The following is a 14,912-nucleotide window of genomic DNA, read 5'->3' as shown; positions in this document are numbered from 1 at the left end:
AAATGGTTATTTGGTGTAGGAAAGCTTTTTTAGTGTAAATGACTGTTACTGTTTTTTGCTAAGGAGCTCAGTTCTTTGTAGGAGTTAGAAATCATGTTTAATCACATGACACCTTCAAACTGATACTCAATAAGAAAAAAACACCATAAATCTACCCTTGTCCACAGTTGTTAGCAGAGCAGAGGATTGCAAGGGGTACAAATATCTATTCAGAGTTCTTTCCTCAGTTCCTAGATGCTGGCTTTGCTGTGAAATCAGCATCTGAGGGCTGATGGGATGTAGTATTCCCACTAATGGTTAGCCAGAAATGGCCCCAGGTCCCCTGTGCTTCACAGCTTCTGGCAATACTGGATATGGCCTTTATAAAAAGGAACTGGAGCATGGTTTGTCCCAGGCTGAATTTGCAGCCATGGCTACATAAGTAAACAGAATTCTGAGCATGCTCATGTTTGTCCAAGGGAAATGTTCTTCTGTAGATACCTCACACTGCTAATCTGAGTGCAGCTTGGACCACTCTATGTTAAGCAGGAGACTTTGCAGATTTAACTGTTCCCATGATCTTGTTGTGATTTGAACTAAATCTTGAGGTCAAATTAATTGGACTGAAATACTGAGTATGGATAATTCTGAGAAGGATTTGAATGAGATCCTCATATATGGAGGTCCTGCTGTTTCTTTGGAATTTGCTAAGCTACATTTCTGCAGCTGCTGTGGAATCTGTTTGACAGATTGCTTTCAGGAAAGACTTTTGAACTTCTGGTTTTGTTACCCTTGAGAGAGAGAGAGTGAGAGATTGATTTTTAGTGTAATTTGTTGGCCAGTATGCAGTCAGAACTGCAGATGCAGTCCTAAACCAGGGCGTTGCTGTATGATCCTGGCAGCATGTGGAAGGGAATCCTCATCCAGAGCTTAGCCTTAGGGAAGTTTTTCTCATGATGTTAACTGACTTTGCAGCTTAGGAGGAATGATGACTTCAACTTCCACCATTCCCATCAGATTTATTTGCTGTATTTGATTGAAATCACTATTTCTAGAGAAACCAGGAAATTTGTAACAGTGGTTAACAGAACCAAACTGCCAACAAATTTAAATGTAGTTCGTATTAATCCTTTTGTTCTAAAACAGTTTATCTTGAACATCTCTCAGGTTCTAGTTTTACAAGAACTTTAAAGGATCACCTGTGCTACTGAAAGCAGTCTCTCCTCCCATTCTTTTTTGCACCTTTACTTTGTGCTGAGAAAAATATGTGACTTTGTAAACAGAGAATTTATGTAAAAAATAATATTTTCACTCTTTTTGTTTTGGATATGTACCTAATTTTTGTGTTTTCTTCAAAAGTCACTTAAAACATTTTCCCCTACATAAAGCACAGATATACAGATGTTTTCAGGTATTTTAGGAAAAGTGGGGTGTGGTGTGGTATGAAGACCTTCATAGGTAAGAGCTGGAGAATAAACAGTACGGTAATGAAATGTGTTAATATCCAAATGTCTAAAATATCCACTTCTGATTTCAGATGTATTTTGGGGTGGGGAGGAGATTGTTGAATGCTTTGAATTCTAGGAGGAGCATTGCATAATGATTAAAAAGTGCTAAACTCAAATCCTTGCCAAAAAGACTGACAAATCTGTGTTACCAGAAAGTGCTACACAGATGGGATGACTGGAAAATCTGGTTTTCCTGATCCCTTTTGAATAGGGCCATCTTTAAAGGTTTTATGGAAAGAGCAAAGGGAGAATTCACTTCAAGCAGTTTCCTTTACTTTCAAGGCTGGAGTAAGAGAAGAATAAAGGGAGTGACAAAAGCAAAGATTAGATGCAGGGAATACATTCAGAGTTTCCAAAGAGTTCAGACAGATTTCTTGCAGTGGAGAAGTAGAATCCTGAAAGGGAATGAATGAAGATGAGTGCTGGTGGAGACTGTGTTAGAGGTAGGAAAGGAAGATGGTTTGCCACACTGGTCATTCCTGTTTCCAATTGCAGTTTCTGACAAAAGCCTGTGAAAACAGATTTTGTGATTAAGGTCTTTTTAGTGCAGCCCTGACAAAGGTGTGTTGACCTACACTTTTGTCTCTTTCCTCTAAACATTTAATAGCTTCTGTGTGCAATTAGTACAGGTGGAGCAGGCAATGAGAGCACAGCTAGACACCAGAATATTCTCAGAATAAGAAGTAACAAATTTTTTACCCTGACTTTTGATACCTTACTAATCTTTCTCAGATTTTTTTTCTTGTAAAACACAAGACTTTGCTATAAAGTGTAGGAGCCTATTAGTTCTTATATTTGACAAGTCACATGAAGGATTGAGGAGAAAAATGGAAGGGTGAAATAAGGTAGCAAAACCTAAAACAGGTTTATTTTTATTTGGGTGCTCAAATATCAAATGCATTTGAAACAAGCCTGCGGTAACTCCAGTAGCACATTTACTAGTTTCTGAACTTCATCTTAGATGAGCAATTATTATGAAAAGCAAGAATAATTTTACCAAGTGAAATGGTTATTGGTGGATGTTTCTTCCCTTTCATTCTCTGTTTCTCCAAGTGTATCTCTTTGCAATCTGTTTTCCTTTTGTTATTCCTACAAATCTGGTTTGTCTGTGTTCAGCCAGTTTCAAGATCATACTGGGACAAATCAGTAACAGAAGCCAGGCTGTGGAACGCTAATACAGCCATCTGGAAATGTAGTTATAGTTAGGGAAATGTGTTCAGACAAAAAAGAAACCCAAGCATCTTACACTTAAAATATCTGTAGGATGTTGAAAATTCTAGTATAGCTTGTGATTTCCACAAGTATTTTAAAGCCTCCTGAGCACATTAACACTGATTTGGTTCTTGATAAGAACACTGCTAAAGACACCAAACAGCTCCTTCTTTCTGCCAATGGATTGACATCATTTAACAGAACAACACAAAGCACTGTCATAGCAACCAGCCTTCTAAAACGATGCTGCTGAATGCTGAATTGATCTGATGAGAAATGTCATTTGAGGAAGTAGAGATGATGTTGTAGTTTTTTGGCAGCTGAAATTGAGAGCCTAGAGAATGTGAAGCTTGGGCAAATTTGTAGTATTTGGAACAACTGCCTGGCACTGCCAGTGGATGTTTCTCCACTAGAGAAAACTGGAAACTAGACCAGGAGAGTGCTGTCAGTGTCCAGCTCTCCTCAGCTCTTCTGACTGTGGAGTTGTTCAGTAAACACTGCATTGATGGGCTGGGAAAAGTTTTTTCACCTTTAGAGAACAGATTTCTGTTGGAAATTGTATGGTAACATGGGGAATCTGAAAATGCGTCAGGGCCACTTTTTCCTAAAGAAATAGGGGAACATTTCTGATAGTTTTGAAGCTTGGATCCTGGTATGGAGATGTGACTCTGTGGTTATTACCCCATTAACATATTTAATTGATGAGCATTGGTAATCAGTTCAAAGGCCAGTTCTGTGACTTACTGTGAGCTCGGCTGATGATGTTTGCTGTGGGGAAGTATGGTCTCGCTACACAGTAGTGAAGGAAAGGAAACAAACTTGAAGCAGTGAAGTCAACAGAGGGTGACTGAAACACCAGAAAACCAGAATGTTTGGGGTGCGGTGACAAAATGACTCAAAACCTATAGCAGAACATTGGTGTCAACCAGTACTCCTCTGCCTTTTGGAAAGATGCCATTTCACAAAGTTCTTGCTGACTATGGGACACTCAAAGGGCTGTAGTCATAAAATGGGTGCTATTTCAAGAAAAACGAGGTGAGTGAGAAAATGTAGCTGCTTATCAAGTAAATTTCTCTGATTTGGAGTTCAGAAATGAACACAGGTGTCAGGTCACCCTTTGTTGTAGTGGTGTTCTTGGAAGAGCTGAGGGCCAGACAAACCCATTTCCTTTACAAGGTGTTCAGAATCTTCACAAATGTAGGATTCTGAGCTATGTGACCACAGGATCAGGGTGCAGGTGTATGTAGTACTTGCTAGTTATGCTACTTACTGAGAGAGTTCTGTTTTAATGGCACACTGGAGAAACATCCTCTTTGTTCAAGGATGGTATGAACTCCCCTTGCAGAAGGAGGTATTTGTTAGCTCTGTGTGTTGGTGAAATGAGCATGAGAGACTGTAAGGTTGGTCTAGTAAAGCTGGAGGTCAAACTTGGCAAGAATAGTATCAATGTAATTGTATCACAAAATACTGCCTTACAAGGAGATGAGGAAGAAAGAGCAGTGAACTGAATCCATATTAAAAGTACACATACTTTGCCCAAGTGTGTTCTGTGAGCTTATAAAATGTGGGTATGGTGTAGCTAATGCTGCTAGCATCAATGCACAGCTGTGCTTAGAACCCAAGCCTTCATGTTTATTGGAAATTCCAGTCTTTTTGTGAGTCTGAAGCATGAGTTACAGTTTCTCCTTGAGTATCTTCTGTAACAGATTAGAGTAGGGCAGGCAGCTGCAGAAACCAAGTTTCTCTTTCAAACTCGAAGTAGGGGTGTAGCACAGCAGGTTGACTTTGAATACTGAATTTACTTTGCATTTTAGGAACTCTGGCTTTAAAGCCTTATTGCTGGCTTGCTTTTTAAAGTTATTAGAAGTGATGGGCTCCTTAAAATGAGATGGAATTGTGTATTGAACAGAACTCCCACAATGAGAATAGCAAAGAGCAAAGCACATTGCTCCTTATCCCCACTGTAGTCTGGATGAATGTTACAGTGTTTTCTAGGATAGTTCTATTTTTTCCATCCAGATGAGCACATAGATTAAGCTAACCTTTTCTGTAAGGAGTGAGTTTTTGGTTTTGGGACTGGAGAATTGGAGGTGTTTCCCCCGAGTTCCAAATCTGACACAACTTCTTAAGCAGGATCCAACTTTCAGGGAGAGCCAGAATTCTGCTTTCTTTGCAGCAGCCTTTTTGATTGGCAAGTAACTGTAGAAATATCCAAAACTGATAGTTATTTTTGAAATTACAGACCAGTATTTCCTTTGGTTTTTTTTCAGCCATGGGAACACTGCTGTATGAATGCTTGAAAAAAGTCTGCTTCCCTGCTTTACCTTAGCACTGTTGGTGCATGGTGTTGAGCTTGCTGCCTACTGCTGGCCCTGTTTAGCTGAGTAGTTTGTTTCCCTCAGCAGCAATAATGCTTCACAGAATAGGCCAAGGTCGATGTGCTGTGTGCAGGACTGTTGAGAGGAGCTGTAGTGCTCCCCTTGTGTTCCTGCACACTGAGGGGGGTATGTGTGCCTAAGAAACTATGTAGCTAAAAATACATTCTCATTTATAAGCTCTTATTAGACATTTGTGATAAATATTTGGGACCTGCTTAGCTGATCTAGTTGGAATGCAGGTCCCTGTGCTGCAGGAACTGAAACTCCCTATTCCCTGGATTATGCTGCTTTGCTTGGAGGGGCTCTGACAGTGCCAAGAGTTTGTCCTTTCTAATGCTCTGTTTTCCACTTTTGTTCCCAGCAGCGTACGGTTCTCTAAGTGGATGGGTGCTCTCTTTTCTTTGCCTGAGTGGTAACGTTCAAATGCAAAAGCTGGATGCCACAGACCAAGACCTGCGTTAAAACAAACACAAAGTCCGAAGATCGTGTTGTAAAACTGCTTGTTTTATATACTCAATGTTATTCAACTTATAGTGTATCTTTTTTGATTCTTTTGGTAACACTGTCTTCATACTTACCAATGTGGTTTTATTATCCTACCTATACCTTTTTATTCAGACACTGCCAAGAGTACACTGTTTGGACTAGCCATTGTGGTGGATTTAAGGAATTAATCATTTATCTGCTAGGTTGTTCTGAATGGTTTTGTGGTTAATACTAAGACTTTGTGGCCTGTTTACGGTAAATGTATGTGTGTTTGCACAGTATTATAACTTTCACCTGCCATTTTAGGTTATTATGTATTGTATCAGTTTTTCAGAACTTTCTCTGTGCTTTTGTTGCTTTTGAAGCTTCATCTCTGGTGATTTGTATTTGTGTGATGTATGAGAAAATGTACAAAATGCCGATGATTCACCAGTGATTGGAAAAAGCTGACTTTTCTAAATCGCCGTGCCTTAACACACCATAAAAACTCCACACACCAACAACTTGTGTGGATGCCTCTGGAGGTTTGGCTTCAGGTCTCAACTATTGATGGCAAAAATTTGTTACAGGCATTTCTATCTGTCAGCTGAGCGATGGCATGTACTGATTTTTTATATATACCATAGCACTACTTTTCATTGCAGTTTTGTAATAAATTGTATGAATGTGAAAAACACTGATTTTCTTTTTGGGGTGGTTTTTTTTTTGTTTTATTTTATTTTGCATTTTCAAGTAATGTGTGAACTGTTGTAATGGTGTTGTGCAAGGTGCATATTCAAAGGAATTGTGATGTTTGCCATGGGGTATGAAAGTGTTTTCTAAAATTTGTCTACCTGCGAACTGCTTTGATTTCATTTCAAAACAACTTTAAAAGGGTTTACCTATAAGTTAGGTAGTGAAGCATCACATCTGCTTTTTTTCCAAAGTTAATTAGGCACCTACTGATGTCTTTAGGTGGGTGAATATCCTGGAAAATCTGATCACACACCTTACTTTATAAGTTCATGAATGTTGTTATTTCCTTTATGTCATTGCTGAGTTACAGCTCTCTTCTGCATGCTTTTGTAGTCTTGTGTGTTTCATATATGCACAAGTTACCTTCCAAATATGGGATTGAGACACTTTGTCTTCTGTACAAATTGGGGTGTCTTTCATGTAATGATTACCCCTAATTTTGCTGTCTAGCAATGGGTGTTTAACCAGGGTAGGATTCACAAATGATTGGCATCACAGAGATGCATATTTGACTTTCTTGGAGTTGAACTGCATAAAATGGACATTACATTGTTGCTTCAGTGGCTGCTATAACAAAGTTGAAAGAAGAAATGGAGTGATGGATTTGCATTCATACAAATTACCTACTATTTTTATGAAGATTCGAATTTAACCTTTCTGTCCAGGGATCCAAGGTGAGAGATTTAATGGCAAACTTTTTCTCATCATTTGTTTGCTGTTATTTGCACCTTTCTTGTTGTTTTTCTTCCAGGATTTTGCATCATATTTTGCAACCCTCTTAATCATGTGCTGTCCGTTTGTGCTTGTGAAAGTCAGGACAGCCACACCCCTCCTGAGAAACCCAGACTTCAGTTGGAGACGTTAGTTACCAGCTAGATTAGCTGTCTGAGCAAAGGTGGCATGAAAGCTTTGCCTTTCAAAGCCAGCTAGAACAATGGGGAAGCAAACTATCCAAAGCATCTAGTCTTGAGTTTTATTAAAAACAGAGGAGTTTTTTCTCTCTCTTTAACGCAAGGCACCTAAAGTCACTGTCACTGTTCTTGTGTGGGAAGCCTCAGTGAAAAGACTTTTACTTGGGGATACTGAGTACCGTTTGATAGTCTGTACTTTTCTTTGGGTTTGTGGATTCCAGATGGAGCGTTCTGTTCCAAAATTTGAGATCTATTTTAATAATTGCCCAAGAAGGGCTTGTAGAGCTGCTGATTCCATATGTGAGTATTTTCCTTTCAATGTAGTCTTATTTTTTTTATACTTTCTACCACTTCTTTGATGTTGACTGATGTTAGTTTTCAGTTACATTTGAACTTGGTTTTGTTAAAATACTTAACAGCTTACTGGGGGAATATATAGTTGTTAAGCCAAATCTTTGTAGTGTGGAGCTCTCTGGATAGAGGACACTGGCTAGAGCCTGCTTTCTGACTTTGCATTTCAACTCCCATAGGTGTTGGCAGTGCCAGGGCCTTGGAAGACAAGTTGCTTTCTCTGAATTTCATCCTGATTTCTCCAGACTGACATTTTCTAGCACTGGGACAAAGTGCCCACATGTAACTTTTTTAATGACTGTTCAGCAGGATCAAAGAGCATTTGACTGCAGTCCTTTCAGTCTTCATTAGTTTTAAAACACTGTGGCAGACTATAAAACAACTCATGAAAGGCTGATGGGCTCGTTTGTGCCTTTAATTGTGGTGCGGAGTCTCTTATGGTCTGTGGCTTTGTAGCATTTGAAAACAAGGAAGTTTGCTGACAATTACCTGATTCATTTTTTTCTGATGCTTTGAATCAATGGCTAAAATTGAACTGAGGGTGAGCTAATGCAGTTTTAAAATGTCTGTGCCTCGGATTGCCAGGCCATGGAAGTGTCTCCTTGTTTTGCTATGAGGGGTATTTTGAGTGATAAAGTGGAAGAAATACCAAGACAAATGCTGTGATGACTACAAGGATTTGAAAAGTTGATTTTGTGGCATTGGTGCCAGATTTCTTGCCAGGCAGGGCAGTTCCCTTCAGTTATGCAGCCATCGCCCTGCCAAGCTTATCCTGTCCTGTATTTGGAAGAGTTTCAGGTCTGATAATTTCCCTGTCATTGAAATGGGGAAGACATGACCCATCCCTGCAGCCATGGAAGTCAGGGGAAGGATCTGGGCATCCTTAGTCTTCACATCCCATTCTCCTTTCTTCTCTACTTTTGAGTTTTCTGTGAGTTGTTCTCATGTCATGTGCAACTGCTGCTTTTCATTTAAATTCTGTCTTGCTTTGTCTTAAAAGAGTTACACTGACAGCTTTTACCTAAAATAACTTCCCATATAACCTCTTTAAAAATTTTTAATGGAAACAGAGCACACACATTCCCTACTTCACACAGCATGGTTGCAGTATGATTCAGGACTTCCCACTGTATTTTGAGATGCTAAATCTGGAAGCACATTTCCTATTTATTCCATTTGTGTTTGGGTTTTGTTTTTCGGTTGTGTTTTGTTTTGTTTTGTTTTAAAATACTGTATTCCTCCTTCTCGGCGCCGTGTTGCTGATGGAGAGCAGGGAGTGCTGCCTTTTATAGTGTTTAAACCTTCAGGGAGGTGTAGGCTGCCCGGGTCCGGGTGGCTGCGGGTATTCCTGCCCGGGCCCGGGGCTGCGTTCGCCAGCCGCTGGCACGGACCGGGGCTGGAGCGGGGGGATCGCTCCGGTGCTCCTGCTGGCGGGTCCCGCTGCCCTGCCCGGCTCCGGCAGCCCCCGGCCCGGCTGTCACCCGGCGGGGGCGGGCCCGGGGCGGGCTCGGCTCCCGGGATTGGCGGCCCCGGGCGGCCCCGGCCCCTCGGCGGCAGCGCGGGGCGGCCCCGGCTCTCTCACTCCCTCAGTCCCCCACCCACCCTCGCACACACGGGCACGGCTGTCGCTCCGGGGAGGCACCATGAGCACGGGCATGCGGTACAAGAGCAAGCTGGTCAACCCAGGTGAGGCGGCGGGGACGCGCGGCCGCTCCGCCCCGCGGCCCGGCGCGTCCCCCTCGCCTCACCGTCTCTCCTTTTCTCTCCCCGCTGCCGGTGTCCCCCGCGGGCATCCCGCCCTGGCCGCGCCGCCCCGCAGAGGAGAAGCAGGTAGGTGGGCTCCCGCCGGGCACGGTTCTCCCCGGGGATGCGGCAGCTACCTGGGCACAGCAGCGGCTTGGCTGCATTCATCCGGGAAATAGGCGCTTTGCCTGCCGCATCCCCCCGGATTTTGGGTTGGGTTTCTTTTTTGTCGCTGCCTTTGGGTGTGTCGAGCGGGTTCGGATGGAGAAAGGCAGCGCGGGGCTGGCAGAGGCGTTTGGGTATTGGGAGCACGTTTCGCATCCCTCTCCCTCCGCAGCACAGATGCGCAGACACAGCCCCGGTCCTGCCGCTCCTTGGTGCTGCAGCCGATCGGCACCTCGCAGGCGGCCAGGATTTGGGTGTTAGGAAACAGCTGTTTTGCTTTGCAAAGCTAATAGCTATTTGGAGACGTGCCTTTGAGTCCTGGAGAGAGAGGAGGGGTGATGCAATCAGATGACATCGACAGGTTTTTTTGTTGTCTTTTTGGTATTTGGAGCGATTTAGGATATTTAAAAAGAAGAGGAATCCTCTGCAGAGCTTGAATGCTTTGCTAAGGGCTGTGTTGCTCAGCACCCATCATCATGATATAGAGAAGTCTGCTGTAAATGGAAGAGCCTTTCTGTCCCACAAGGGTGGGGACGGAGGTGATGGTTAACACAGCAGGGCAGTGCATAGGAAGAATCTCGCCCATTCCCAGCCTGGTTTACACTTGCCTTTGGGTCCTCTCTTTCTGGGGCTCCAATTCTGTATGAAGCAAACACCTTGCCTGCTAAGACCCTAGTACTGCACAGCCTTTTCAGGCCACAGAAAAGCATCTTTGTAGCAGCTTGGGTATTCACCTGGCCATGGGAAGAGTTGGTGTTTCCCTATATAATGCAGACTTGGCACTGTGCATTTTTGTGAGCTGCTGATTGCAGTGATGAGAAGAACAAAGTAAATCTAGGGGTAATAGGATAATGGGATCACCAGATGCATTTTTCCCAAGGTACTTGAACTTTTGCTAGTATTTTGTAGTGATTTGTGAATACTGCAGTTAATTCTTGCTTTATTTCTGGATGAAAGCAATCCAGAATGTGTTCTGACACTGTGGAATATCTAGTGTAAGTTGTGAAGTGGGGAGAAGCTTTGTGACACCCCCCCTTAAACCATGCTGTTCTTCAGTTCATGTTTTTAAATTAAGAGGGAAGCGGGTTATGTATAAGGCTCCTTTCTGTGCATTCCCTAGGGGAAGAAGCGAGGTAGAGATCAGAGGAGTCTGTTGTAGATATTATCATAACTCCTGAAGGCTCTTGTCACACTGCATAGGCAGAAGTGGGCTGGAGTCTGTACCCCAGAGAGCCCGTGTGTGCAGGACAGTGCAGTTCCTGCTGGGGCAGAGGTCTTTCCTTCAGCGTGGAGGGAGTGTGTGTATCCACATCTTGTGCTGAGTGTAGCATGGGCCTTGCATGACAGAGCACAGGCCATTATGGATTTGGGCCAGCCCTGTTACTTGTGTATGGAAAGGGGAAACCAAGCTGTGAATACAAAGTAATTGTTAAAATTAAAGTGAACACGCAAAAGCATAAGTTATTTTTATTTAGCATTTTTTTAAGAGCAGAATTTTTTTTCCTGTGCTGGCTTTTCCAATCTTCTTGCATCTGACAGCAGATAACAATTCAAAGGATTTACTAAAGCTACGGTTCTTGTCTGAATTAATTTTTAAAAAAATATTATAAAAGCTATTTTTAATGAATATTTGAAAAATGAAGTGAGATTCTGAGAGGGCAGTACAATAAATTGCATGTAAGTAGGGTTGTCTTTGGTAAAGTCTTAATAATATTCATGACTTAGCAAGTCCATAGAATGGAACAATGTGGTGGCAGAGAAGGTGTGTTCATCCTCCCTCACAGCATGATCAGGGGCTGATGCATTGTCTGGGTTCAGGGTACTCTGTTTTGCAGGTTGGGCTCCTAATTGCTACCATTCATAGGAAAAAATAACGGTAGATTCTCCACCTCTCTGATTTCCAAGGAATGACCTCTTAATTGTTGAAGTCAGTGGAGATTTCATACTGGTCTCTGTGTGCAGAGCATCCAGCATTCCCAGGGGAAGGGTTGTGGAGCTCTGGCAAGTTGCCTGGTGACACCAAGCTCCTCAGTTTTATTATACTTCAGTTCAGCACCTCTTGGAGAGGGATGGTTTCTCTCCTAGCAATTTATTTACCACTGGTTCAGTAAGAGGGATTCTCATGGTGAAACTGGGTAGGAAATGAAGCAATGACTGACATCCCATGTGCAGAGGAGTAGGCCCTGTGTAGGGAAACCCAGGAATTTGTCAGGAGTTGACAGGGCAAGTACAGCAGATGGACGCTCTGCCAAAGCCATAGGTGTTGCTGTGGGAGGAGTAAAGGTGAAACCTCCCAAGTACCTGGTTAAACTGGAGTCTCCTGGCACACTCCTCCAGAACATGCCTCCCAGCTCCTGTTGTTGGCGTGTGTGTGCTTGGGGTGTTACCTTGCTGTGTCTCTGAAGCTGACTCCTGCTCATTCAGGCTCATGTCTCTCATGTTCTTTGAAGTCATTGTTTCTTTTTAAATCAGGAGGATGGGAACCTCTCCTTCCCAAGTTGATCTCTCCCCACCCCATCAACTTGCAAAGTTGTTTGGGTGTGGGAGCAAAGACTATCTGGTGGATCCAGTTCTTTCAGTGGGTTTGAAATTACAGGGCTGTGACTTTTGCATTCAGCTTAGTCCTTTTTTTCTACTTGAACTTATTTTGAAGTGGTCTGCTTGTCAGTAAAAATATTTATGGGGGGCTGTGTATAGAGAAGATGCTGTGCAAAAGGTAGTTTGATTGGAGGAGTGGTTTCAGTGTGAGTCATTGAGAACTGAATTCATTGCCTTTGTGTTTCAGTTTTTGAGAATCTGGGTTTTATATGTTAAAAACTTACATTCAGACTCCTTTGGGTTTTTTCTTGTAAAAAATGGAGCAGAGATTTCTATTGTTCCTGGAACAGCAGATATTGCAACAGCAGAGATGTCTTCTGTCTAAAATAGCAACTGTGCCAACACAGAGCATCATTTTTAAGGTCAACTTTCAACCCCGGCCTTGCCTAGCAGAGAACACTGGCTGGTGGAAATCCCCAAGTTCTCTGTTAATGTGTGCTGAACTGCCTTCTCCTTTTCTCTACTGTGGTTATAGAGAAATAAACCCAGTTGGGCTACAGGAAAGTACATCCTCTGAAGGGCTGCACTCTGCATAGAGCTGAGGCACCTGGGCTGGTTGTAGATACTGCCTGTCACACTGAGGACAAATCCAGTGCAGGCAGCTGCTGATTACCAAGAACAGATTAAGAAGGGGGAAAAGTGGTGATTCCTTGTGCCTTGAGCTGGTTGAACATGATCTAATGTGACCCTCAGTTTCTATGTAGATGCCTATGTAGGAAAAATTGATGAGCTGACTTTTATGAAACCTGTGATGAGAAGTATCATTGGAGCGGTAGGTTCTCTTGTACAGCAACTATACAACAAGGACCATAAGCAAAGCTTAGTCTTTACAGAGCCTCTCCAAAGTCTCTGCTGGAGTAGCTTGGAGGATTTGTACCTGCACTGTTCCTTTGTGGCATTGCCACCTTTCACCTAAATGTTTTTCTTACAATAACAGTTCCTGTAGTCTTGTGACTAGAGGAACATTCTTGCTTGCACAGAAAAGTATGGAACCTGGAAGGAGAACAGACTACCACTGACTCTTTAATTTTCTCAGAATTAAAGCAATTATTTTATAATTGTGATTCTTTGAGTCATTGGGAGCAGCAGTATGGATCTGTGTTCCTGCACTGTGTCAATTCAGGATGGTTGTGGTGAGGTGGCTTTTTTTTCCCCCCCTCAGAGAAAGCAAAATTATGTTTGCAGCTGTCTAATGGGATATTTCACCACAGCTGGATAGTCTCACTGTGTCATAGCTTGCCCTGGGTGAGGCTGTTTCTCTTTGACTCCCCACATTAATGTCTCTTCCAACCTCTGTTTTCCAACCGTGGTCATGCATCCTGGCTACCAAGATGTGCCTGCCAGAAAGGGAGTAGCAAATTAGTCACAGAATCTGGAGGTAGATACTGGAAACACTCTTAAAGCAGCATATCCCTGCTTGTTTTTCTGATGTCCCAGTGTATCTTGGCCAGACGTAGCATAGGAGTGGAAGCTTTTACTTCTCTGTGAAAAGCCTTGTGTGTTTCATTGATTTTTTTTGGCCCATTTCAAAAGACAACGTTGGTCCCTTGCCCTCCGAGCTGGGCAGAGGCTCAGTGCTCAGAACAGTGTGTTGGGAGTGGGTGGGACTGCAGCAGGTCAGGAGGTTCAGCCCTGCCTGTCTTTCTGCTGTGCATCTGTCTAAACAGCCTGGCTGCAGGAGGCCCTGTGTCACACAAGGGCTGTTCTAGGCTGGGAAGGGAAGTTCATCCTGGGCACTTGGACTTACGTTTTTTCCATTCTTTGTCTGCTTGGCCACTTGGAAAAAGGCAGTAAAAAGAGGTCAATGCATGGACTTTGTGGTGAAACAGAACCGCTGGAGAGCTGGGCACAGATTCTGTCTCCTTCTGCTGCTGCTGCTGTCTCTCTTCAATTATTTATGCTCCAAATGGATGAAACAGTTGAGTGCAGGGCAGGGGAGAGGTTCAGCCCTCTTGGTGCAAGTACCAATCTGCAGTTTATGGAAAGGAGAAGTAAGTGTTTCCTGCACAGGATTTTTGTCACTTTAATTTCCCTGCCCAGCTACTTGTGCACAACTCCAAAATTCTGCTGCACTTATGAGAGTTGTACAGAGCTGTTCCAGTGCTCCAGGCACCTTAACCAAATGTGTAAGTTCAACTGATCTTTGCTGATGTTAAGGAAGTAGGAACAACCTTCATTTAACCCCAAGAGATGCTGGGGCTTTGCAAAAGGCAGCTTGCAGTTGGAGAGGGGAAAGTGTTGCTGCTATTTGAACAAAGGAGAAACAATGTCCCTGGGTGCTTTTAGTCTCCAAAGTCAAGGAGTCTCTTAAAATCATTTATGGTCTCAAAAATATTACTGTCTTCATGCTGATGCTGTTCTTCATTTAATGGTTCTATGGCAGTTCCCTGGAAAAGCTGAGGCGAGGCAAGTCAAGAGAGAGAAACAACTGGTGGAGTTCAGTGTCTTCTAGAACCATATTGCCCACTTTCAGTCTAAGGTGCTGTTCATTAAATACTCAATGAAATGGACATTTTGGAAATCCAGAGGAGAGTCCATCTCAGCAAGCTGGTTGGTCTCTGTGCCAGGCCAGGCTGGGTGCCTGCTGTGTATCTCTAGAACTTTGCCAAATTAGTTTTAAACAATCAGTCCAAGGGGTTTCCCCAGCTGTTTTGAGACACCCCACAGTGGTAGCTCCTATAACCACACTGCAGTTACTCTTCATATATGTTCAAACCAAGCCTGGGGAGCTCGGCTCCATCCTTAATACTTCAGGTACTTCTTGCTGAATATACCTCTTGGCTAAGTCAAGAGGGTTCCTCTCCCATTCCCATTTCTCTTCCAGTTCAAGTGACCTCTGTGTTACG

The 14,912-nt window shown here is 43.1% G+C and overlaps 2 protein-coding genes across 7 annotated transcripts in view; both read left to right on the top strand.

Moving 5' to 3' along the window:
• LOC107211752 (septin-2) overlaps positions 1-6,240 on the top strand; it is a 34,805-nt gene extending 28,565 nt beyond the window's left edge. For 4 of the 5 annotated variants that reach the window (XM_015644168.2, XM_015644171.3, XM_015644170.3 and 1 more), the window contains exon 13: positions 5,439-6,240. The gene's annotated coding sequence lies outside the window, so the exon portion shown is untranslated. The remainder of the gene's footprint in view (positions 1-5,438) is intronic. The other variant, XM_015644172.2, reaches the window with a different exon arrangement.
• A 2,901-nt stretch (positions 6,241-9,141) lies between these two features.
• The window catches only part of SEPTIN5 (septin 5), a 42,388-nt gene continuing 36,617 nt past the window's right edge, over positions 9,142-14,912 (top strand). The window contains exons 1-2 of one of the 2 annotated variants that reach the window (XM_015644238.1): positions 9,142-9,246; positions 9,380-9,390. Coding sequence is in view for 1 of the 2 variants with exons in the window: in XM_015644237.2 (XP_015499723.1) it covers positions 9,204-9,246; positions 9,380-9,390 (54 nt within the window). In the remaining variant the exon portion in view is untranslated. The remainder of the gene's footprint in view (positions 9,247-9,379; positions 9,391-14,912) is intronic. The other variant, XM_015644237.2, reaches the window with a different exon arrangement.

This window comes from Parus major, chromosome 15 (assembly GCF_001522545.3).
Source record: "Parus major isolate Abel chromosome 15, Parus_major1.1, whole genome shotgun sequence".
Taxonomy (NCBI): Eukaryota; Metazoa; Chordata; class Aves; order Passeriformes; family Paridae; genus Parus; species Parus major.
Note: the sequence above shows the minus strand (reverse complement) of the source record. Positions and strands in the feature narration are given on the sequence as shown.